Raw genomic sequence first — 23,477 nt, forward strand, 5'->3', positions numbered from 1 at the left:
TTCTATAAATTATGAAAGGGATTTAAAAAATAATATATTACACAATTCATTTTAAAGACAAATATTATTCTTAATAACCTTTTGCCCTTAAAATTCATAAATAAACTAGATAATTACACTTCGATAAAATTTTATACTTGAAGTTTGGTGGATTACTAATTAAATTTAGATTTTGTTAATTCTTATAAGAATTAATGACTCTATAATAAATTGGACTGACTGAGTATTTACTATAACATAGTTTATTATAGTTTCAATCATATAAAAAATTATAAAATATAATATTTAAATATATGTAGTGATCCACCGGTTGGACCACTCACCCACCGGTTGAACCAGTAACTCGTTGATCCACCTTTTTCACCGGGTTCCTTTCCGAGCCAGGTTTAATAACTATTCTATGGACATGTTTCAACCTTTTATGAACGTTTGAACTCCCAAAATATTGCGTTGGTTATTTGTGAGATGACTTGAACTCATTACCTATTTGTTTTAATTGAATAAAAGCACTTTCAATTTTTGCTTGACCATTACTATATATATATCCACTTACCTGTTGTCTCTTTTCCACAAATATCTATATGTATGTATATACATTTTGGACCCGCATGAGAATTGAAAATCAGGCAGAGATTAGGTTCGGATCTTTTCTTAGGACTAAGAATGAATATTTATTGTGAATTGGAGAATAAAAATGACCGAGCTTTATGTACCATTAGAGTTAACTCTTGGATTAGATGTGAAGGGTGGTAAAGGTGTTGGATCGAAGTTTATGCATATATGAACCTGCATGTTTACTTATCTTTCTTAAAAGCACTTTCTAAAATATACGTTTTACTCAAACGCAGCTCTTAACTTGAAACTTTGAGGGAATTTTTGAAACATCCTCCATGTATATGTTATTTTAGTACATATGTGTTTCAATATCCACGCATTGAGTTGCATGATTAATCTTCTTAAACGTATTTGAAGAATTTGAAATATGTATTGATGATTGTGGCAAAAACATTATTGAAGTTTCTTACTAAGAAAATTTAGTTTCAGGCCATGAAGAAATGTTTGTATCTTTACTCTAATTTTGAAATTTTGAATCGCATTCAGCCACATGTATATCTAAGATACATTAAAGCTCTCGATTATATCTCGCATGTTATGATTGACTTGATTTGGACAAAAATTTGGTTGGTCGTTTGGGACAAAAGAAACCAGGTCTTTACTAAAATTGTTAATTTTGAAAATCGAATGCCAGTAAATGATTTTGGACAAATTGAGTCCGAAAATTTTGGTAAGCTTAGTCTTCTATTAAAAATATATCCTTCTACTCGAGTTTTGAACTACAATATTGAATCATTTAACTAGAGTTTTAATTGACCCTAGAGCCAACTATTCTTGTGTAAACCCCAGTTTCATCAATGGTATAAATAAAGTGTGATCGCTTGCCCTATGACTTGGAGGTTGGGACTCCTACGGGGGATCAGTGTTTAATTGTTAGTGCAAATTATAGAAAGTGTGAATTTGGACAAATCTAGTGGGACCTAACAAATAAGGGGTATGATGTGATATTAGGGATGGATTGGCTAGTTAGATGTGAGAAATAAGTTGGCATCGTCTACTCTTGTATCAGGAATCCGACCTAGAAAATCTATGCATACGGAAGCATGAGAATATTTAGCTTTTCTTATAAATACACCCGGGGATAACATGAAGCTGGAAAACGTACCAGTGGTGAAAGATCCATTAGGAGAGCAACGTACTCTTTATTTGAAAGATGATTCATTAGAGAGAGTGAACCCCATGGAAGGAGCCTGTACTCTTTGTTAAGAAAAGATAAAATTTAAAACTATGCGTGGACTTTTGAGACTTGAATGAGGTGACCATTAAGAATAAATGCCCTTTTGCCTCACATAGATGAATTATTTGACCAATTATAAGGAGCCAGAGTGTTTTCTAAGTTGGATCTGAGGCAAGACTATTATTAGTTAAGAATCTTAGAAGGAGTTATACCTAAGATTGCTTTTACTTCAAGACGTGGAAATTTTGAGTTTGTAGTCATGTCTTTTGGTTGACTAATGCATTGGCAGTTTTCATAAAATTGATGCACTGAGTTTTAAGCTCTATTTGGATTAGATTGTGGCGGTATTCATAGATGATATATTGGTGTAGTCTAAGTCTCGAGAGAATAAAAAATGACACTTGAGGATAAAAGGGGGAAGAAAAAGTGTGAATTTTGGGTCAGAAGAAACTCACCGTTCTAAGTATACGGTGCACCCTAGAGGTAATAAGACATACCAGGATTTAAAGAGTCTTTATTATTGAGATAAATGAAGAGGAGACCCGAAAGACGTACCTAGAGTTATTTGTAAGCCAAGATATGAATTTTGAGTAGGAAATTCTCTTAAGGGGAAGAGGATGTAAGGACCTACAGAATTTTTCAAACATTTTATTTAATTATCTATTTATTTGAATATTTAATCATTTATTTAAATTATCCATTTTTATCATTTTAAATCATCTACAATAGCATATCATTTACTTTTATCAACTTAAGCATGAAAATTTCTTTAAAAGTGCTTTGCGTAATGCATATGCTTTATTTTTGCAAAAAGGGTGAAATAGCGTGTTTAAGTGGTGAACTGGTGTAATGAACTGGGACTTGTGTTCGTGAGTGTTATTTAATTTTATTATTTATGCATGATTTTTTGTTAAATGGTGCTTTTATCACTTACATGTCGAAAGTTTTTCGAAAGTCGCACCGGCACGACTAATTGGAGATTTGGAGAATTGATTTTAGACTAGTAAGAATGGGTAATTGCAGTGCTAGAGGAACTATCTTGGAAGATTAGTATTTAAGTGTAGCAAACCATAAGGAATTGGTAGTACATATCAATATGACCCCACTAGTCAAAGTTGACTCTCCCACCTAACAAAAAGCTACCTTTCTTCTTACCTTTTCACCACAAATCAAACACTCCAACTCCCTCACTTTCTCTCTCTTGGCTGAAAATTGGGAGCTCAAAAGGAGGAAGAAAAAGTTTCATCTTTTGCTCTTGATCTTGCTTAAAAATCAACACCCAACCCTCAAGACCTTTGGATATTGCTCTAGCTAGAGGAAAGTTGCTACCTTCTGATGGTTTTGGTGGAGTGTTGGTGAAAAATCTTGCCTTCAACTAGGGTTCAAGAAACCTTCAAGAGGTAACAAATTTTACTCGCTTTGATCTTTAATTTTTCAAAGATTAGGAATGGTTAGTGGTTGTTGCTTGGATTTGAAAACCCTAACCAAAACCTAAGCTAGAGAACTTGAGGAAAATCCTTTGTTTCTTGCTTTATATCCTAGGTAGTGGCCTTGTGGTGAACTTTTAGGTAGAGGACTTGAGGATTCTTGCTTGTTTGATTGTATTCTTATGGATTATAGCTTGGTTGTTGGCTTGAAAGGTGGAAAGAAACTTGAAGATGAAGGGGAAGGGGCTGCCGAAATTTTTGCTGAGTTATTTCCTTGATTTAATTTCAAAATTTGTTGCTCAAATGGCTGCAAAAATGCTTGCTATATGTTGTATTGTGTGGGTAAAATTATCTCTCAAAAATTGTTTCAATTAGTTGGGTAAAACTTGAGTTTTGAGAAAAGAAAGAAAACTGGAAAAGTTGCCAGGCCAGACAACCAGGGGCTCTTTGACTGCTCATAAATCTTTGTACAAATGTCAAAATCAAGTGCCGTTTGTGGCCTTTGAAACTAGACACCAAGAGCTTTCCAACGGTATAAAATTCCCCTGCTAATTCGTTTGGAGTGAGCCGTAGTGAATCAGTAAAATGGATTGACCTGTTTTACCTGTTTATCGGAGAGAAACTGTGTAACTACTTCTTGTGTCTCAATTTCGTCCCTCTTGTGAAAGGAGTTTGGTAACAATGTCTTCTGATGATTTGAAGCATTTTGAATCTAGTTTCTAATGCCATAAACCATTCTCAATTTGGACTTGTGTAGAGTTAGATATGGTCTGATTTCAAAACTGTGTCAAAGCTAGTAACTGGAAAATTGTTGAACAGGTTGTGAAATCCAGCCATCTTCAAACCGTTGTATCTTGCTGTTCAAAAATCCAAATTTGGTTCCGCTTGTTGGGTTTGAAACTTGACTTGAAACTCTTGTTGTGTTATAAATTTCAGAGGTTAATTCAATACTTGTGAATTTTGACAAATTTTTCAACTTTGCTGAAAAACGAGAACTGGTTCTGCCCTGTCTTCATGAAACAGTAACTTTGGGCTGAAATTTGAATAATTTCTAGTTGGAATCTGGGAAAAGTGTCTTCTGGGATGTTGTAGTACTAAAAATCTATTTTCCAACGGTATGAATTTCATAGTTTTTTGACTTGTGAAACTCGAGTTACGAATTTTTAAATTTTACTGTTACTATTCATCTCAGTAGATTCCTGAAGCACAGAAACGGGATTTTTGACTTTATAACCTCAGACGACCTACTTCCAACCTCTTACCTTGATTTTTCCACTTCCTTGACTTCAAATGTATCCCTGTTGAACTTCTCTCGCTAATGCAATCCCAATCTCTTTTCATCCACTCTAGAATCATCTTCACCAAGTTTGCATATGGTCCGTCCCTATTCTCCTCCTTTATCAGCATAATACTGGTTAGTGAATTTGTTTCTACCTCAATTTTCCTGATGCCTTCCTCCCATGCTAGTTCCAAACCCCTGATTATGCCCCATAGCTCAGCAGTGACATTGCTAGCTATTCCTAAGTTTGTGCAAAATCCCCTTATCCAGATTCCCATTCCATTTCTAATTACTCCTCCTGCATCAGCTTTTCTAGTAATTCCAGCAGAAGTACCATCTACATTCACTTTCATCCACTCTTGCAAAGGTTTCATCTAGCTAATTCCCCTCCATTGTACTCCTACTTTCCCTTTTCCTGCTATAATTTGCTCTTGCTCCTCTTTGATCAGTTCCCAAATTTTATTAAAACCAAATCCTACTCTCTAGTATGACCCTGTAGCATTCACTTCATTTCTAGATGACCCACTAAATGCAAAAAAGCAATTTGCCAACAAATATCCTCTCTTTTCCCTACTCTCTTGGTTTTCAGATTCCAATCTATCCATTTCACAAGGGGGCAGAGCCATGAATGTTTCCCAATTTTTTTCATCCACAATTTTTTTTCCAAATCCATTGTATCCACTGACAATCCCTCAATGCATGTAAAGCCATAGGACACTTACCATCTGGATGTAGATGTCGTCTTTGTTTCTCCTTGTTTGTAAGTAGTCTCCCATGCCTCAGTAGCCATATCAAAAATTGCCACCGCCCTGGTCCCTTCTGCCTCCATATTCTCCCCTATCCTAGATCACTTATCTCCTACTGTTTCCCTTGTAGGCAGTCCAATTCATATGCCGAGGCAGTTGAGAATCTGCCACTATTCTCTGGGCCCCAACATATTACATACGGGTTATTCCCTGATATTACACATAGAGGCTATAACTTCCTAAGATACTCTTGGGGTAAGAAATTCCTCAGCTTCTCCATATCCCAACCTTCATTTTCTCTCCAATAATCTGCCACTTTTTTACCCCTTTCTTCTTCTGGCAACTGCACTTGTATGACCTCAGAAAGTGCCTACTTGACTTTCTATGAGAACCTTAAAGTTATTTTTATATCTTTTATTTTAACTTACATGCCTTGAATTCTTGCTTGATTTAATGGTTGAATAATGATTTTTTTATCCTATTGCCTCATTCAACTTGTTGCATATTGAATTTCATAGTGTGTTTGGCCAATGTGACTAACTAGTGCGGTGTGTATTGTGATAGCCCCACATTTCCTTAGAGCATACCCCAAAGGTTAGCGGACTGCCTGCCCAACTCTTGTCAGAACTAACTAATCCAAAAATTCACAGAAGGTACTAAAACGCACAATTAACTTCAAATCGTCAACCGAGAACTATATACAATAGAGTCACTAATGATTCAAACTTAAAGTACAAACCAAAGTATTCAATCTCATACAAATACATGTAAGGTTTACTAATACGAAAGAGTTTAAACAAAATGCCTAAAAGCTATAACTAGCTTAACTCTTCCCCAAAAATAATGTTCTCAAGACTTCGCCGCCTGTAAGGAAAACAAAGGTGACAGAGTGAGTTTTCACCCAATGAGGTACCACAGGGTCACACAGTCGAAAAATCACATAGTTCAAACTTTAATCTATAACATATAAGAATCAATTAGGGAGAAAAGTAAACACCACAACTAACACAAAGTGCTTCAAGGAAAAGGATACAGATGGCTCTCAAAAGCCAAATTCCCAGTCGCATTAGCTTGATCCAAACCCGTTGACACTCCGTCAACATTTAGAGAAGCAAAAACATTGATCGTAGATCCCCACTTTTCACCAATTTTCGTCCACCAATTATACCCCTTACCGGGCTTGAACACCAAATAGAAACAGTAGTGGTAATATTCCAATATACCAAAATCAGAAGAATCTAGTATTCAGTAAATCAGTGACAGTTTCTTCATGGCTCGTCAATCTATCTCGACCAAACCCTTGTTGGCTCAATTCGGTTAACTATCAATGAGGTTTAAGCTCAAATTCAGAGTAAGGTCGTCAAATATGGGGCTCCAAACGACACAAAATTCATGCACAAATAACAGATTAGACTAGTCAAACAGTCAAATGGAATTGAATGTGATAAAGTACACCCCCATCTAGTCCATATTAAACCAAAGTCATAGTCATACAAATTAGAAATTTCAGTCACAAGTAATGTACTTTAAACAATGAGTCATGCAAGTGGTACACTCATTATTTCAAAGTAGAATAACGTTAAACGCTTGTCCCCAGGTTGTGCTCGTTTTCACCGTCAAACCCTAAAATAATCAAGACAAAATGTCATGGTCCAACATTTCAAAACTTAGGTTAATGAAGTGCACCATCTAGACTCAACTATGAGTCATACGTCTATCCAAGTTTGGCCTCTCAAAACACAAAGTTTAGAGATAAATTTGAAAGTGCCAATTGAGGAATATCCAAGTGCATTTTAGGGCTATGATTCAAGTAAGATATTAGTGTTAAAAGATAACAGTTAGACCCAAAAGATGTAAGAGACCAAAAGAGATAAATTAGGTATGTACAACTCATGAAACTTAGCAAAATATATGTAAGATATGCACATAACTTTTAGAAGAAAATCGACTAACCTCGAGTTTAAAGTTGGGAAAATGAAATTAGAAAGCATGCTAGAAGAATCATTACTTTTCCTCTTGTTTTTGTCGCGCCCCACTTTTTGAAGATGTGAAAGTAGTGTGTGGGATATGTATGTGAACATGTGTGAAAATGAAAATAAAAGGCCGTGGGATTGTGAAATGCGACGGTTTGGCCAAACAAAGTTCAAAAAGGGTTTTTGAATGGAAAATGGAGTCGCCACTTGGTATAGAGTTAGGGTGTATCAAGTCACCCAAAAAGTGATTTTTTGGAAAGAAAAGTAAACAAACCCTTTTTAAAGAACTCTTAGGTCTACGTAACCAAAGAAAGGGATCGGGGGTCACATTTGATAAGGGAGAAGGCAAAGGCAAAGCCTAAGGCACTCCCTTACCCTAGCCAAAGCTAGTTGCGTGACTTAGCCCTTCTTTTCTTAATTCTTCTACCCAAAATATGTGTTGCATGTTGGATGTGACTAATGGATATGAAAAAAAATGCAATCCTAAATCTAAAATGTCTCTTATGAGGCTTTTTGGTCCCAATCACATGAGTTGTGATGGCCAATAAGGAAAACTCTCATAGAGGTCACGGGTAATGCAAATGAAGACCCAAATATGAGTGCAAGTGTGAAAAATGTAAGAGGAATGCAAAATAAGATAGAAATACAAATGTAAGTGCAAATGTGCAAATGTAAGAAAAGTGCATGTGTGCAAATGTAAGAAAAGTGCATGTGTGCCAATTGAGAAAATGAAGGTGTATGTGTGCAAGTGGATCAAAATATGGTATAATGGTAGTAAATGCATCTAAGTACAATTGGGTGCAATTTGTGAGGTAGAAAATAAATAAGTGATAGGGAAAGAAGAGAAAGTGTGTGAACATGGCATGTGGAGTAAAAAATATAAGTAGTGAGAAAATGTAGATGAAAAAATGATATGGTAAAATGGAGGTGCATGCTCCTAGAGGAATGCATCAAGTCGGGTACGGGAATGACTTCTAACTTCATGATTTTAATTTTCCCTTTGATTAGAAGGAAGAACTAGCGTGCTAAGGGTATTTTGTAGCCACACTCGCTCGTTTCCCTTACCGAAAGGGGACTCTCAAGCAAATGTACCCTATAACTAGCATGAGGATGCAAAAACCTAAAATGAAGGGGAAAGGATTGGAGGAGCATGCCAAATGCTAGAAAACTAAGAAAAATGTATGAAATGTAGTGAAACATGCAAGTATGTACTAACGAGAGGGGACGGCCTATTGGGTCTAGCATTGGACTAGCCCTTTTCTAAAATTCTCTCACAAGCATTGGACTTGCGAGAGCTCGAGGGGGAAGACCATGACCAGCGTTGGACTAGCCACGGTGACGTCACGCATTCATTATAAATCAAATAAATCATGTAAAGGCTAATAAAGCAAATAAACACATAAATCACATATTGCACATAACACATAAGCATGGTATCTAGATGCAAGACCCTAAGAAAGCAAGTAACACATAGCACACAAGCCTGCAAATCACACTAATGAACCTATTACATTGGCTAACTAAAACAAATGAGGGAGGGGAAAAGTGAATAAAAATGCTCTCCAAGCCCTATCTATTACAAGCCAAGAGGTGTACACATACCCCATAAAAGAATAGCTTAATAAAAGCAAAAGTAAATGAAATAAATGAAAGGAATTAAGGAAAGGCAAGGAAAGAAAAATAGGCATGCAATTCTCACTTAGCACGTTAGATCACATAAGGGAGACAAAAAAGATAAAAGAAGTTATACCTCCCTCGCAATGGTAAGCAAATGAAGGAAAAATGGCTTCAAAACAATAAAAAGGTCAGGGTAGCACTTTAATTGACAATGAATTACATGAAACAAAAATGAAACACAAAAGTGTACATTAAACACGACATGAAAATTAAACACGGAATAAACCATCCAAGTGTAAGCAAACACGATCCCAAATAAAAAAGAACTCAAGAGTCTAAAGTGGAACACTAAATTTAATGGTTTAAGGTGGAACCCATCACAATCAAATGCCAAAATCACAAAAAAAGAAGAAAGGGAGATTATTTATTAGGATTAAACGACAAAAATAGATCAAAGGGAAACCAAGACTATAAATTCTTCCAAATTATTAAACTTTCATTACATCATCCTAAAAAAATCATTGAAGTCTGTCCACGATTCACATGGAAACATATCAAGGCAAACCATCATATAAAGGGATAAAATTGAGGAAATTTTCCAATCTTATGGGCCTAAGTAACATTAAGCTAAAATCTGGGGTTGAAACATGCAATTTCTGGGAAGTCTTGCATGCATGCTACGGAAAACTTCAGCTTCTGTAATGTTTTCTTTGCTGCAAAATTTGCAGCTTACCAAATTGCTTTCTTAAACTCCAGACAACAAACTCAAAACAACAAGACTACCCCACGGATTCTTCTAACATGAACAACCAAGACTCACATCAAAAGGATAAAATGAACTGCTCCATATTAGCCAACAAGATCACTGAGACCGGAATGCGCAAAGAAAAAAATCAGGAGAACACCAGCCGTGAGAGAAAAAACATTTTTCAAAGAAACACTTCAACTCCCTTTTGCCCACTACACAACTCAAAAGTAGCAAACAAACCCCCCAAAATCAAGCGAACTCATATTTTAATCCATTAAGACAATGCGTTTGACAGTATTGCTGCAACAAACGGATGCCATGTCACAGCCTACTGTTGTGCCGCAGATTGCTGCTATCAAATTGCAGCCAGCAAATGCATGAGATTACCATCAAACAACGGGCAAACCAAAACTTTGAAATAACTCTACTTTAAGCATGTCTAAACACCTTTTAATCAAGACAAATCTTAGAAGAAATTCATGTAAATTTCATGCAAAGAAGGAGCTTTTGCAACCGAAAGACTGTTCTGCAACTTCTTACTCATTCGACCAAAAATAATATTCATGCAAATAACTCAAACACACCCCAGCCATTTAAACACAAAAAACGCCAAGACTTAAAACAAATGTAGGGAGGAAAGATCTAGTAGGCTTTTGAAACATAAAATGCAACAAGGCAAAGATACGGATTCACCTACCCCCCCCCCAATCGAAGTTCGGCAACAGTGCAAGGTGGCATAAGCATCTACTGACCCCCTAACTCAGGGCTTCTAAAAACACTCTAAAGGCTAACCAAGACAACAAACAAGGTACTAAGAATAAAATGGAAAGGAAAACAGCAGGCATATACTACCGCACACAAATGGCAATAAAGAAACATCGAACAGAATTGCCCAAAGTTTTCCGCCATTTTCTGGATTTGTTTATTCAAACACACAAAGATCAGCCACCAACATCAAACGCAAGCTTCATGGATTCATCATATACTATAGAAAGACTTCCACACACCAAACACCCAGAAGTACGAAAATCTGGGTTGGAGAAACAGCTTGCAAAAACCAGATTTTTGTTTACGAAACTTTTTACCGATGGAATGGGTTTGTTGCTAACTACAAGAAACATGAGGTAATTTCTATACAAAAAAAGTCACAATGATCCATGCTAACACCAAAACCCAGATGCAAGGAGATAAGGCAAAGATCTGCACCAACAACGTATGAAAAAGAAAGCACCGAAGGCACAACAAAACAAAACCATGAAACCAAAAACCCCAATCAGCGTAGGATATAAATCTGAGTATAGTAAATGCGGGAAAGTGGAAAGAAAGGGTTACCTTCACTCCCCCGAATCGTAGCAGAAACAACGCCTGGATAGAGCAACAATGAACCTCAGCGCAAGCCCAACGAAGGTGGGAAAAGTTTCATCTTTCTTTTCTGCGATTGCCCTTCAGATTTTCTACTACTTCTCTTCCTGTTTAGTTGCTTGTTGCTTTCTCGATGTCTTTTCCTAGCAGAACCCCCCCCCCCCCGAAGCTTTCTACTCAGCTCCCCTCTTTTCCTAGTTCCCGGCTCTCCCCACCAAAAACCCTCAGCTTTTCTTTTTCCTCTGATGTTTTCTATCTCTCCGATCCTCTCCCTCTTTTATCACTCTTCAAACCCTAGCCATCATTCAGATTTTCTTTTCTCAGCCGCGCCTTTCCCCCTTCTGTCCAGCTGCGGCTGTTCCTTTTATAGGAATCCCTAAGCCCCTAAACCCTCACCTCAAAGGTGAGGATGAAGAGTTAGTTTTACCCAAAAACATGAGCCCTCTGATTTCTTCATGCTTCTGTAATGCTGCATGCGCAGCTTTTTTCTCTCTTTTTTTTTTCAACCACTTAAACAGCCTAAAACCCGCTATCGGGTTTCCCCTTTTTTTTCATAACAATTTAAAATAAATTCAGATAAAATGAACAAAACTATGAATAAAAGATAACAACAAAATGCTAATAATTTTTCTTCTTTTCTTTCTTTCTTTTTTTTTCAAAAAATTCTATGCTAAAATGACTTAAAACAAAAATGACAGACTAAAAGCAAATAAAAACTAACATGACAAATAAAATAATAGTAAATAAAAATACACTAAAAATTTGGTGTCTACAGTTTGCCCCTCTTTGTCTGAGTTTTGGAAAAACTTGAGACAAAGAATTAGACCACCAAATACTTTACCTGTGTATCGACCACAAAAATATCCAACGACAGAATTTTAAAACAGACCTGATCCAACATGAATTTAAAACGGACTGACTCGAACAGTAATTTAAAAATGGACTGACCCGAACAGGAAATTTAAACGGGATTGACCGAACAAGAAATTTAAAAATGGGATTAGACACCGGAACAAAAATTTAAAACGGACTGACCCTAACAGGAATTTAAACGGGATTGACCCGAACAGTAATTTTTAAACGGACTGACCCGAACAGAAAATTTAAAACGGGATTGACCCGAACAGGAATTTAAAACGGGACTGACCCGAACAGGAAATTTAAAACGGGACTGACCCGAACAGGAATTTTAAAACGGGACTGGCCCGAACAGGAATTTTAAACGGGACTGGCCCGAACAGGAATTTTAAACGGGACTGGCCCGAACAGGAAATTTAAAACGGGATTGACCCGAACAGGAATTTAAAACGGGAGTGACCCGAACAGGAAATTTAAAACGGGATTAACCCGAACAGGAATTTAAAACGGGACTGACCCGAACATGAATTTAAAACGGGAGGTTTAAGCGATGAATCGAGTTTTTACCTGGGAGTGGTTCAAACTTTTGTACCAAGAGGGAGATTTGATCTCTGGGGCTGAAGCGATAGCTAATGTTGTTTCTTACGATCAAACTTTGCCAATAACATTATCACTTCGTCTTTGCTTACTGGGGAGCTTTTCCTAACATCGATTTTGGAGCGAAAAGGAGAGTGGTTGTTTTTGTTTGTGAATGCAACGTTCCTGCAAGAAAAGAAGAAATAATGGACTTGCCACCACCATTTGATCCGGTTTGCCTTGAGAATCGTGTAAACATGAGTCCTGTGATGCTTTTGCTTCTGTTCTGCGGCGTCTGGCTTAGTTGAACTTGTAATTTTGCAACCTTTCAATTTTCTGAGACTGATAAAATACGTATTTACCACGTCACCAAATCGATGTAGCAGCTTTGTTGCGCTTTTACCCACTTTCATAGATGATTGAATCCCTTATCCTTGCACAAACCCTAGGGTTTATCATCCATTTGAATCCAATGGCGAAAGAATGATGCATGAAAATTTGTCATATAAAAAAAATCAATGATATATGCAAGATGATTTCCTATGTCAGGCAAAGATGAGCATGCAAAAGAATGCAGACAACCACAAACAGTCGAACGCAAATAATCGAGAGAAACCAAGAGGTTTATAAAGATACATTTTGCAAAAGAATATTCGTAAAGAAAAATACAAATTTGGCCAACGAATATCATATTCAAGACTTTGGATGTATTTGCTTCGGAATTCGATACTGGCAGAAGTATCACAAACGTGAGGAAAAGTCTAAATGAACCAGGTCACCAGCTGTTCCTTCTCGTGCTCGTCTGTTGAGAAAACCTGCCTTGGCGCCCTTTCGGGTTTTCACCAAGGTTGCCCCCACCCTTTTTGTTTGTTTTTTTTTTCCTTTTCTTTCTTCTTTTTTTTATTTCTTTTTTTCTCTTTTTTTCTCTTTTCTTTTCTTTTTTTCTTTTTTCCGAGGCGCCCTTTCGGGTTTTCACCTAAAGAACAATGAAATATCTCGACCATGATCGAGTCAGAAATATGAGTTAAAGATTTCTGGCATCAGTAAAATGCACTTCCCTTGTAAGATTAGGCGAAGGCATTACGGACATCACTTGCCAGTTGATTAACAAATTTTCTAATAGAAATACAACAAATGATGAAAGCCAGGACTTTGGGCTTTGTAATGAGGTCAGGTGGGGTGTTTTTCAAGAAAAGTTGAGGCCTGAAAGCAAATTTTGAGGCGAGGTGTGAAATAACTTGAGATTGCACTATTTTGAAATCGTTTCCGATTTTGAACGAAATCGAGGAAAATTTGCCCCAGTTTGATCGGATTTTCTCTCTTTGCATTTTCTTCATTGCATTTTCCTCACTTTTGCATTTTTCTTTAAAAACTAAATTTGCCCCAGTGTGGGGTTCTCTTTTCTTTTTGATCATCTCTCTTTCAAAATAAATTTGCCCCAGTGTGGGGTTTGCAATTCTCAGGGGTTATCAAGCGAAAGTTTGTCAATTCTGATGGCTCAAAGGGGACAAGTAGAGATAAAATGTTTTAAGTGTAAAAGAAGATGGCCTGACTTGCATTTCGCCGTTTGCATGAATTTCTAAAGAAAATTTGCATGATCAAATGAAAAACTTCTTGCACATGTCTGAGTTGATGGGTTGAGGGAATGTTCGTCCATCCATTTCTGCCAAAATAAGTGCTCCGCCAGGTAATGCCTTTTGGACAATGAACGGCCTTTGCCAATTTGGAGCAAATTTGCCTTTAGCCTCATCTTGCATTGGCAAAATTCGCTTTAGTACTTTGTCACCTTCTTCGAATGCACGCCGATGGACCTTTTTTGTTGTAAGCCCGGGCCACACGTTTCTGGTAGCATTGACCATGACAGATAGCATTGAACCGCTTTTCATCGATCAAAGTCAATTGCTCATGGCGCTGCTTTATCCAATCAGCCTCCTCTAATTTAGCTTCCATGAGGATTTGTAGCGAAGGAATTTCAACTTCAGCTGGTAATACAGCTTCCATTCCATACATGAGTGAATATGGCGTTGCCCCAGTCGATGTCCGGATAGAAGTCCGATACGCCATTAATGCATAAGGCAACTTTTCATGCCAATCGCGATGCCTTTCAGTCATTTTGCGGATAATCTTCTTCAAATTCTTGTTTGCGGCTTCTACAGCTCCATTCATCTGAGGCCTATAAATGGCAGAGTTGCGGTGTTTGATCTTGAACTGCTCACATAGTCCATCTACCATGTCATTGTTCAGATTCTTGGCATTGTCTGTAATAAGCGTTTCGGGTACCCCAAAGCGACAGATGATGTGATCTCTCAAGAAATTGGCAACTACCTTCTTCGTTACATGTTTGAATGACTCCGCTTCAACCCATTTGGTAAAGTACTCAATTGCCACCAATATAAATCGATGTCCATTCGAGGCGGGCGGATCAATTGTACCAATCACGTCCATACCCCACATTGAACAGGGCCATGGGGCGATATACTATGCAATTCAATGGGCGGAGCGTGTATAACGTCACCGTGCATTTGACATTTTATACATCTCCGGACAAAATCTATACAGTCACGCTCCATAGTAAACCAGAAGTATCCGGTTCTCATGATTTTCTTTGCTAGCAAATGGCCATTCATGTGAGGTCCACAAACGCCACTATGCACTTCTTTCATCATATATTGAGCTTCGTCTTCATCAATGCACCTTAACAGGTTCAAATCTGAGGTTCGTTTATACAAAACTTCTCCACTTAAGAAAAAATTTGAAGCCATTCTACGCAGAAAACTCTTGTCCTTTGTACTAGCATACAGAGGGTAAGACCCAGTTTTGAGAAACTCCTTAATATCATTATACCAAGGAATATTGTCAGAGGACTTGTCTACAACCCAACAGTGGGCAGGCTTGTCTTGAAGTTGAATCTGAATTGGTTCGATCCTCAATTCATCTGGATACTGGATCATAGAGGCTAAGGTGGCCAAAGCATCAGCAAATGCGTTTCGGGCTCGCGGGAGATGTCTGAACTCCAAATTTTGAAATTGCTTTGCCAGAGTGAGCAAACTACTATGGTAGGGCAAAATTTTTGAATCCTTGGTTATCCACTGCTTCAAGGTTTGGTGCACGAGCAAATCTGAATCACTGAAAGCTATCAACTCTTTGATTTCCATTTCTAAAGCAATTTTGAGACAAAAAATGCAGGCTTCATATTCAGCCATGTTGTTTGTACAAGCAAATTGCAATTTGGAAGCGGCAGGGTAGTGCTTCCCTTCGGGTGAAACCAAAACAGCTCCAATTCCAGCTCCGAGAGAATTCGAAGCTCCATCGAAGAAAAGCCTCCATTCAGGGCTTTGCTCACTTATATCGTCCGTGGCGCCTACAAATAAGACTTTCTCATCAGGGAAATAAGTATGAAGTGGTTGATAATCATCATCCCTTGGATTTTCTGCCAAATGATCAGCTATAGCTTGCCCCTTGACGGCCTTCTGTGAAGTGAAAACAATATCGAACTCTGAGAGAATTATCTGCCATTTAGCCAGACGTCCAGTTAGCATCGGCTTCTCCAAGAGATACTTCAAAGGATCAGATCGGGAAATAAGATAAGTGGTATGGCTCAACAGGTAGTGTCTCAGCTTTTGAGCAGCCCAGGCCAATGTACAGCAGCTTTTCTCAATGAATGAATAATTAGCCTCATACTGCGTGAACTTCTTGCTTAGATAGTAAATGGCTTGCTCCTTCCTTCCAGAGTCATCATGCTGCCCGAGGACACAACCAACTGCTTCTTCAAGCACAGATAGGTACATGATTAATGGTCGACCTGGCTTGGGTGGCACCAAGACTGGCGGATGTAACAAATAGTCCTTGATTTTATCAAAAGCTTGTTGGCATTCTTCACTCCAGTACAAAGGCACATTCTTTCTCAACAATTTGAACAACGGCTCGCATGTGGCAGTCAACTGGGCAATGAATCTCCCAATAAAATTGATCTTTCCTAAGAAACTTTTCACGTCTTTCTGAGTTTTCGGCACTGGCATATCTCGAATTGCCTTAATTTTTGCTGGATCTATCTCTATGCCTCTCTTACTAATAATGAAGCCCAACAATTTACCAGCTGGTGCCCCAAAGGCGCATTTCGCAGGATTTAGCTTCAAATTGTACTTTCGCAACCTTTCGAACAGCTTCTTCAAATCAACCAAATGGTTCTCTGCTCTTTTAGACTTGATTATGATGTCATCCACGTAGACCTCCATCTCCCGGTGGATCATATCATGAAACAGGGTGGTCATGGTCCTTTGATACGTAGCTCCGGCATTCTTTAGACCAAATGGCATCACTCGGTAGCAAAACGTGCCCCAAGGGGTGATAAAAGCAGTCTTCTCCCTATCCTCTTCTGCCATCAAAATCTGGTGGTATCCAGCGAAACAATCACAAAAAGATTCAATCTCATGCCCAGCGGTATTGTCCAGGAGAATGTGAATATTTGGCAGAGGAAAATCATCTTTAGGACTGGCCTTATTGAGGTCTCTGTAATCAACACAAACTCGTACCTCTCCATTCTTTTTTGGAACAGGGACTGGATTCGAAAGCCAAATAGGGTAATGGGAAACAATGATAATGTTGGTTTTGAGTTGTTTTTCGATTTGCTCTTTTATTTTGAGGCTCATATCTGGTTTGAATTTTCGGGATTTTTGTTTTACGGGTGGAAAAGTAGGGTCTGTGGGCAACTTATGCACTACCACATCAGTTGAAATACCAGTCATATCATCATAGGACCATGCAAATACATCCTGGAACACAGTCAAGAATTCAAGCATCTCCTTTTTCTGCCTCTCATTCAAATGAATACTAATTTGCACCTCCTTAACTTCATCTTTAGTGCCAATGTTAACCTTTTCTGTTTCTTCCAGGTTCGGTTTTGGTTTCTCCTCATATTGTTCAAAATCCTTTGCAAAAGAATCGAATACCTCCTCATTATCACTCTCGCTTTGGAGCTCGGATTCCCAGACCTCCAAGTCGTGAGTGATATAGAGATTGCCATTATTGAATTCCAGAATAGTGATATCCAAAGGGTCAAATGGTTTTATTTTTGGCCATCTGAAAGAATTAACGAATGTGGGATAATAAGCAAACAAATATACAACAAACAAATGAACAAGCAATATGACAGAAATATAAACAAAACAACATGACAAGAACAACTTGTGCATTTTCATAAACCCTTTGATTGAAAGCGAAAAACCAAAAAACAAGCGGGAATGAAATGAAAACTTAACAATATTTTCACGTGCAAACTTTAGTCAAAGGTAAAGATGCTTTCATTAGCTATTTACAGATGCAGAAGTATTTTCAGGAATTCGTATGAATGACAAACCCCTTTAAGTTTACCGAAACTCCTTCCGAATGGGCAGAAACTCGGCTGTCCAATTGGAAATGGATCCTTCAGGGACGTCGGGAAACTCGGCCTCAGCTGGGAAACTGTCTTCAAATGTCGCCCCAACGAACAATTGGGCCAAACTAGTTTCGATTCCGTCAACTGGGTTAATCTCTGATGTGATCACCTCGGTCGGTCGTGGAAAAGTATAATGCAGTGGTGGAATATCAAGGGCCCTTGGCCTGCCTTCTTTCTCTGCTCTCTTGCATTCCTTCATTTCTTTGATGTCTCTAGCGGTTGGTCGGAAACCCAAACCGAATGAATCCTTTTTCTCCACAATTTTCACTGGCTTCAGAATTCCTTGCAGATCACGTCCCAGCCCTTTATCAAACTCATATCCTCCGCGGATCATTTCCTTAGCCATCATGACACTGGCCTTTGACAAAGCTCGTTCCTCTTTTGTTATCCAACTTACGGAGACGATATCAGCTGTGCTATGAGGGGTTACTATGGCGCTTCGGCTACCATCTTCTTTGGACCCAGAATCAGCAATCACGAGGCAATCCTCCTCGGCAAAGATAGTTATCAATTTGTCATTTACTATGAATTTCAACAATTGATGCAATGAAGAAGGCACAGCTCCGGACTTATGAATCCACGGCCTTCCAACCAAAACATTATAAACACTAGGAAAATGCATGACTTGGCAAGCTATCTGAAACTGTGCGGGCCCCATCTCGATGACTAAATCCACTTCTCCTATAGGTTCCCTTCGTGCTCCATCAAAACCTCTAACTATGGTCCCTGAGGGCCTCAGCTTGATATCTTGCAACCCTAGCTTTTCCAAGGTACTCCAAGGGCAGATATTAAGCGCAGATCCATTGTCAATCAACACCTTTGGCAAAATTTTCCCGTTGCAACTCACAGCTATGTACAGAGCCTTGTTATGTCCAATGCCTTTTGCCGGTAATTCATCATCAGAGAAAGTAATTTGTTTTGTAAATAACACACTCCCAACCACATGTGAGAAATTAGCAACCGAAATGTCCTTAGGGATTTGAGCTTTGGTCAGCATTTCGAGCAACGCATCCCTATGCATATCCGAAGAAAAGAGCAGATCCAACATGGATATTTGGGCGGGCGACTTGCTTAGCTTCTCGACTACAATATATTCACTTCTTTGGAGCCTTTTAAGAAAATCCAAGGCTTCCTTCTCAGTAACTGTTGGTTTAGCAGGCAGCTCGGGGTTATTTACTTGAATCGGAACGGTAGCTCCAAACGGACTTGCAATCCTCCCAGATCTGGTGACCACTGACACCTCTTCTTTGGCAATTGACTTTTCTCCAATTTGTATGACAGGTTCATCGTAGTTCCACGGCACTCGCTGCAAACTCAAAACAGGCTCCTGCTCTGGGAATTCGATGACCACTGGCTCCAAAGCCTTGCTCTCAGCTAGAGTGAGATCCAAAATAAAAGGTCTTTTATCCTCCTCAAATGGCACCTCCATTATAAATGGTTGGTCTGTGACCCCAAACACCTCAGCTTCCCTTGCCAATTTCTGGACTTGCTCCTCATACTCTGCGTCGTCCAGAATGACCCCAATGGTATTAGCGTGTTCAGGCAAGGGGTTCCTATTTATATTCGTCCCTTGTGCCTCCTTTTTCCTAATTACAATCTCTCTGGCTTCAATCATATCTTGAATTCTATGCTTAAGAGCCTTGCAATCAACAGTCGAATGTCCGGGTGCCCCTGAATGATAAGCACAGACAGCTTGTGGGTTATACCAAGCGGGCATGCCATATGGATAGGTAGGAGGGGGTACCATACCAATTTTCCCGGCGGCCTTCAATTGGTCTAGAGGCCTGCCTGAATTGGTAAATGTATGGTTAGGGGGTCGGTTGTAAGGTTCAGGAGGTTGAGGATGGCTGTAAACAGGTCTATTTGGGGGAGGAAATCATGGGTTATATGGAGGGCGAGGTCGGTTTTGGGGTGGATTTGGTTGAGAGATTTGAAAAGGGGCTAAAGGTGGGTTAGGATAACTTGGGCGAGGTCGAGGGTGATGGATATTGGTAGTATATACATGGTGCGGGTTTGAATAATAAGGGTAATGTGGTTGGTAGGTTGGATTGTGTTGGTATCGGGGTTTGGGTGAAGGGTTCTGGTCCCAGATAAAAGTTGCATCCCCCTCTTTCTTTTTAAACTGCGGCTTCTTTCCACTGCTTCCTTGCCCTTGCAAAGCTTCTACCTGTGATTTTAGGGCAGAGATGTTAACAATTTTTCCGGCTCTCACAAAATCATCATACTCTTCGAGTTTATTTACAATCGCAGCAAATGAACACCCGGTCATACGGAAGATTTCTTCGAAGTATGGAGGATCATGCGTCTTTATGAAAGTGCGAATAATTTCATCTTCGGTCATCGGAGGCTCAACCTTGGCAGCTATCTTTCTCTATCTTTTGGCGTATGTCTTATGATCTTCAGATGGTCGCCTCTTCGTGCCTTCCAAAGTAGTTCGGGTCGGTGCTAGCTCACAGTTATACTCATATTGTCTGATGAAGGCGTTGGATAGATCAAGCCAAGTCTTCACCTCCTTTGGCTTTAAGTTTGAATACCAATCGAGGGCGTCTCCTTCTAGACTCTCTGGAAATAACCTTAATGGCAAGTTTTCGTCATCCACCGGTCTGCCCAACTTGTTGGCAAACAAATGCAAGTGTGTCTTCGGGTTGCCCGTACCATCATATTTATTGAACTTCGGGGTCTTGAATCCCACGGGCAGCTGCACATTTGGAAACAGGCACAGATCATCATAGTCTAACACCCCTTGCTTGCTTAAACCTTGGCTTTTCCTGATGAACTCATCGAAACGATCCAACCGCTTAAGTAGCTTTGTATCAACCGGGGCAGACGACTCTCCCATTTCTGGCTTGGTTTGAACAGTGTGCTCCGGCACAACAGGCTCTGCAGTAGTCTGATAAAAAGCTTGTGGATCCGGAGGCATGTTTGGACCACCTTGACCACCTTGAGGCTGAAATCCTTGCCCATAGGGAGGATAGAATGGAAGATTTTGAGTGTAAGTATACTGCGGGTTGAAAACTCCCTCAAAAGCGGTTTGAATTGGAGGAATGACAAATGGTTCGGATTCCGGTTGTTTGACGGGCGGAGGCTCGGGCTGCACTCCGCTACTAATGAGCTCGTCGATCAACTTCTTTTGGGCTGCCATTTCAGATGCCATTTCCCCAAATTTGGTAAGTAATTCAGTCAACTGAACCCCGGGACTTGCGGCTTCCGGCTGGGTAGTTGCAGCGGTCTTATCAGACGATTCTGGCGGAGTACTCATGTCTACACGATTCCTTTGGGCTCGACTACGGGATCGCGTAATAAAGGCTTTTCCGAAGAAGCTATTTTGAAAATTTCTACCTGACGATGCAACAAGCATCTTAGTAACCAATCTTACGGCTTTCTGCACTATTCAAAAAAGAACAAGAAAAGACATGAATTAGTGAATTGTTCAAAACAATTAGATGTTCCTACGGGCACCCTTTTTGTGCCAAGGGTAGGCCTAGCATGATGCAACACCTTCGAAATGGGACCCGTAACACAAACCTGTTTTTGACAACAATTCCAAATGAGTGCAAAAGAAAAATCGCTTTCATTGATAAACTTGCCAATATTTACATCATGTCATGAAGACGATTCCGTACAAGATTGCCAAAACTTCTAAGCCTATCTAATACAGAGTCCCTGGTTTCTCTAGCATATGGAATTCTAACACGTTCAGCTTGATCATATAATTCTCCGCATTTCCTTTTCAGCTCTTGACGCTTTCCTCGTTCATTTTCGTACAATTGCTTGTGTTGCTCTGCTATCCCTTTATATGCTTCGACAGACTTACTTAATTGTAGAATTTCCTTATCCTTTGCCTCGACAATGGCTTTCAACCTTTTCACCTCCTCAGATGGCTCATCTTGAATTTCTTGCGCAGCGGATCTTCTTACCCAGTCTTCGTATTGTGTAGTGGTCAAACCCTTTTGCTTGAGTTCCGGGATGTATTGAAATCTCTCGTCATCCGACAGTGTCACCCATGCCTCGATAATCTGGTCTTTCATAGGGAGCTCGTTTGGGCACATTCCTTTACTGAAAACGACGGTAAGCTTACTCATATCAACCACAGGCGGCACTTCTTGTGTGCGTCCTAACTGTCTGAGGAACCTCTTTGGAGTGTATGCGGCGATTCCTTGGGTACCCAATAGGAGAACAAAATCTGACACTTTAGTGCGGAGTATCCGCCTAAGGCAAATCGTCCAGTCTAACACCCACCTAATGTCTTGATCTGGCAACATCTCTAAGTATTTGACACATTCAACCGCATCGTTCGGCAGACCCCCTTCGTTGACTCGCTTATGGTACGTGATTACCCAGTTATACCCAGCTACTGGCAAACTTTTCGGAACGGACGCTCGTTTCTTAAAATGTTCTAGGGCCCAGATGTGCAGAACTATATTAGCCCCGTAGAAGAACTTTTCCCCTTTCTGGCAGTTGGTACAAGCTAGAAAAATATCCGCAAGGATGGTCGGGATTATGGTGCATTGTTTACTTCGGATTCCTGAAAAGAGGTCTTGTATAACCTTTGCTACCTTGAAAGCTATTTTCTGATCTCTTCTCGGGAAGAAATAAACTCCCGCCATAACTATTGCATACACCACTGGCCTTTTGCCTTCCCAAACATCCTTGGATGTGAATGAAAAATCCTCCCTATATCTCTCGAACCCATTTCGCAGTGCAAAATGCTCAAACAAAGTGTTCACGGGGACTCCCTGATCCGACCCTCGCAATACAGCCTCCCTCAATCCTATGATCTTGCAAAATTCTATCTTGTCTGAAACGTATGGGAAAATCAAAGCGGTTCCATGCAAAGGTAAATTGAAGAGGCCGGCTATTTCCTCAAGTGTCACTGTCATGTGCTTATTGCCTACCCTAAAAGCCGAACATTCCGGATCCCACAGATGTACTAATGCCTCTACTAGATAGCCATTGGGCTTGATCTCCTTAAGGTCTCCAATTGGCCCTAAATATTGAGCTACTTGATGTAATTCGCTAGATAGCATAAGGGCAGGCCATCTTTGAATCTCGGCCGACGGTACCAACAACTGGTAGATTCGACGGGGGCACTCCATCTAACAATGGAAGAGGCGGGTTGTCAATTACCTTACCTATGAGTCCCATTCTCCGGTTGGCAAGAATTTAAACATGCAATCCCTTGAAGGGTTATGTACCCATGGGAACAATCAAGGTGAGTTCAATCCTAATAGCGGGATCCCCTAAATGGCATTCCCCTTCTAGGGTTTATGCATGATGCCAGTTTATTAAAGCGATAGAACTTGCAGTTTGAAATGAGATATGACCTAAGGGACCCTTTATTTGCCAGGGTAAGCCTAAAATGATATAGCATTATTAATCTACGAATGCAATGTACCAAAATCTTTAAACGTGCAATAGCCTATCTACAAGGGTAAGTTCTAAAAGAAGGTCATGCCAGACCTCTTATTTGCTAGGGTTTGTGAATGCAATGGAGACACAAAACCAAGAAAAGTTAATTCAGCCAGATAAATACACATAACACATTGTAGCAACGAGATAAAGCAATCAGTACAAAGAAATAAAGCGATAGGAGGGAAAAAAAGGGTTGGACCCCTCCTATCGTGAATAGTGTCCCTACCAGGGTAAGGCAACTCTACCCTAGGTA

General features: G+C 39.6%; 1 protein-coding gene across 1 annotated transcript; it reads right to left on the minus strand.

The window, feature by feature from the left end:
- Positions 1–17,744: 17,744 nt before the first annotated feature.
- On the minus strand, positions 17,745–19,559 carry LOC113757199. Its single transcript, XM_027300604.1, has one exon. It carries the CDS (start codon positions 19,557–19,559, stop codon positions 17,745–17,747), a length of 1,815 nt encoding a protein of 604 aa, XP_027156405.1.
- Between the last annotated feature and the right edge of the window lie 3,918 nt (positions 19,560–23,477).

Source organism: Coffea eugenioides, unplaced genomic scaffold (assembly GCF_003713205.1).
Source record: "Coffea eugenioides isolate CCC68of unplaced genomic scaffold, Ceug_1.0 ScVebR1_2834;HRSCAF=3936, whole genome shotgun sequence".
Classification (NCBI taxonomy): Eukaryota; Viridiplantae; Streptophyta; class Magnoliopsida; order Gentianales; family Rubiaceae; genus Coffea; species Coffea eugenioides.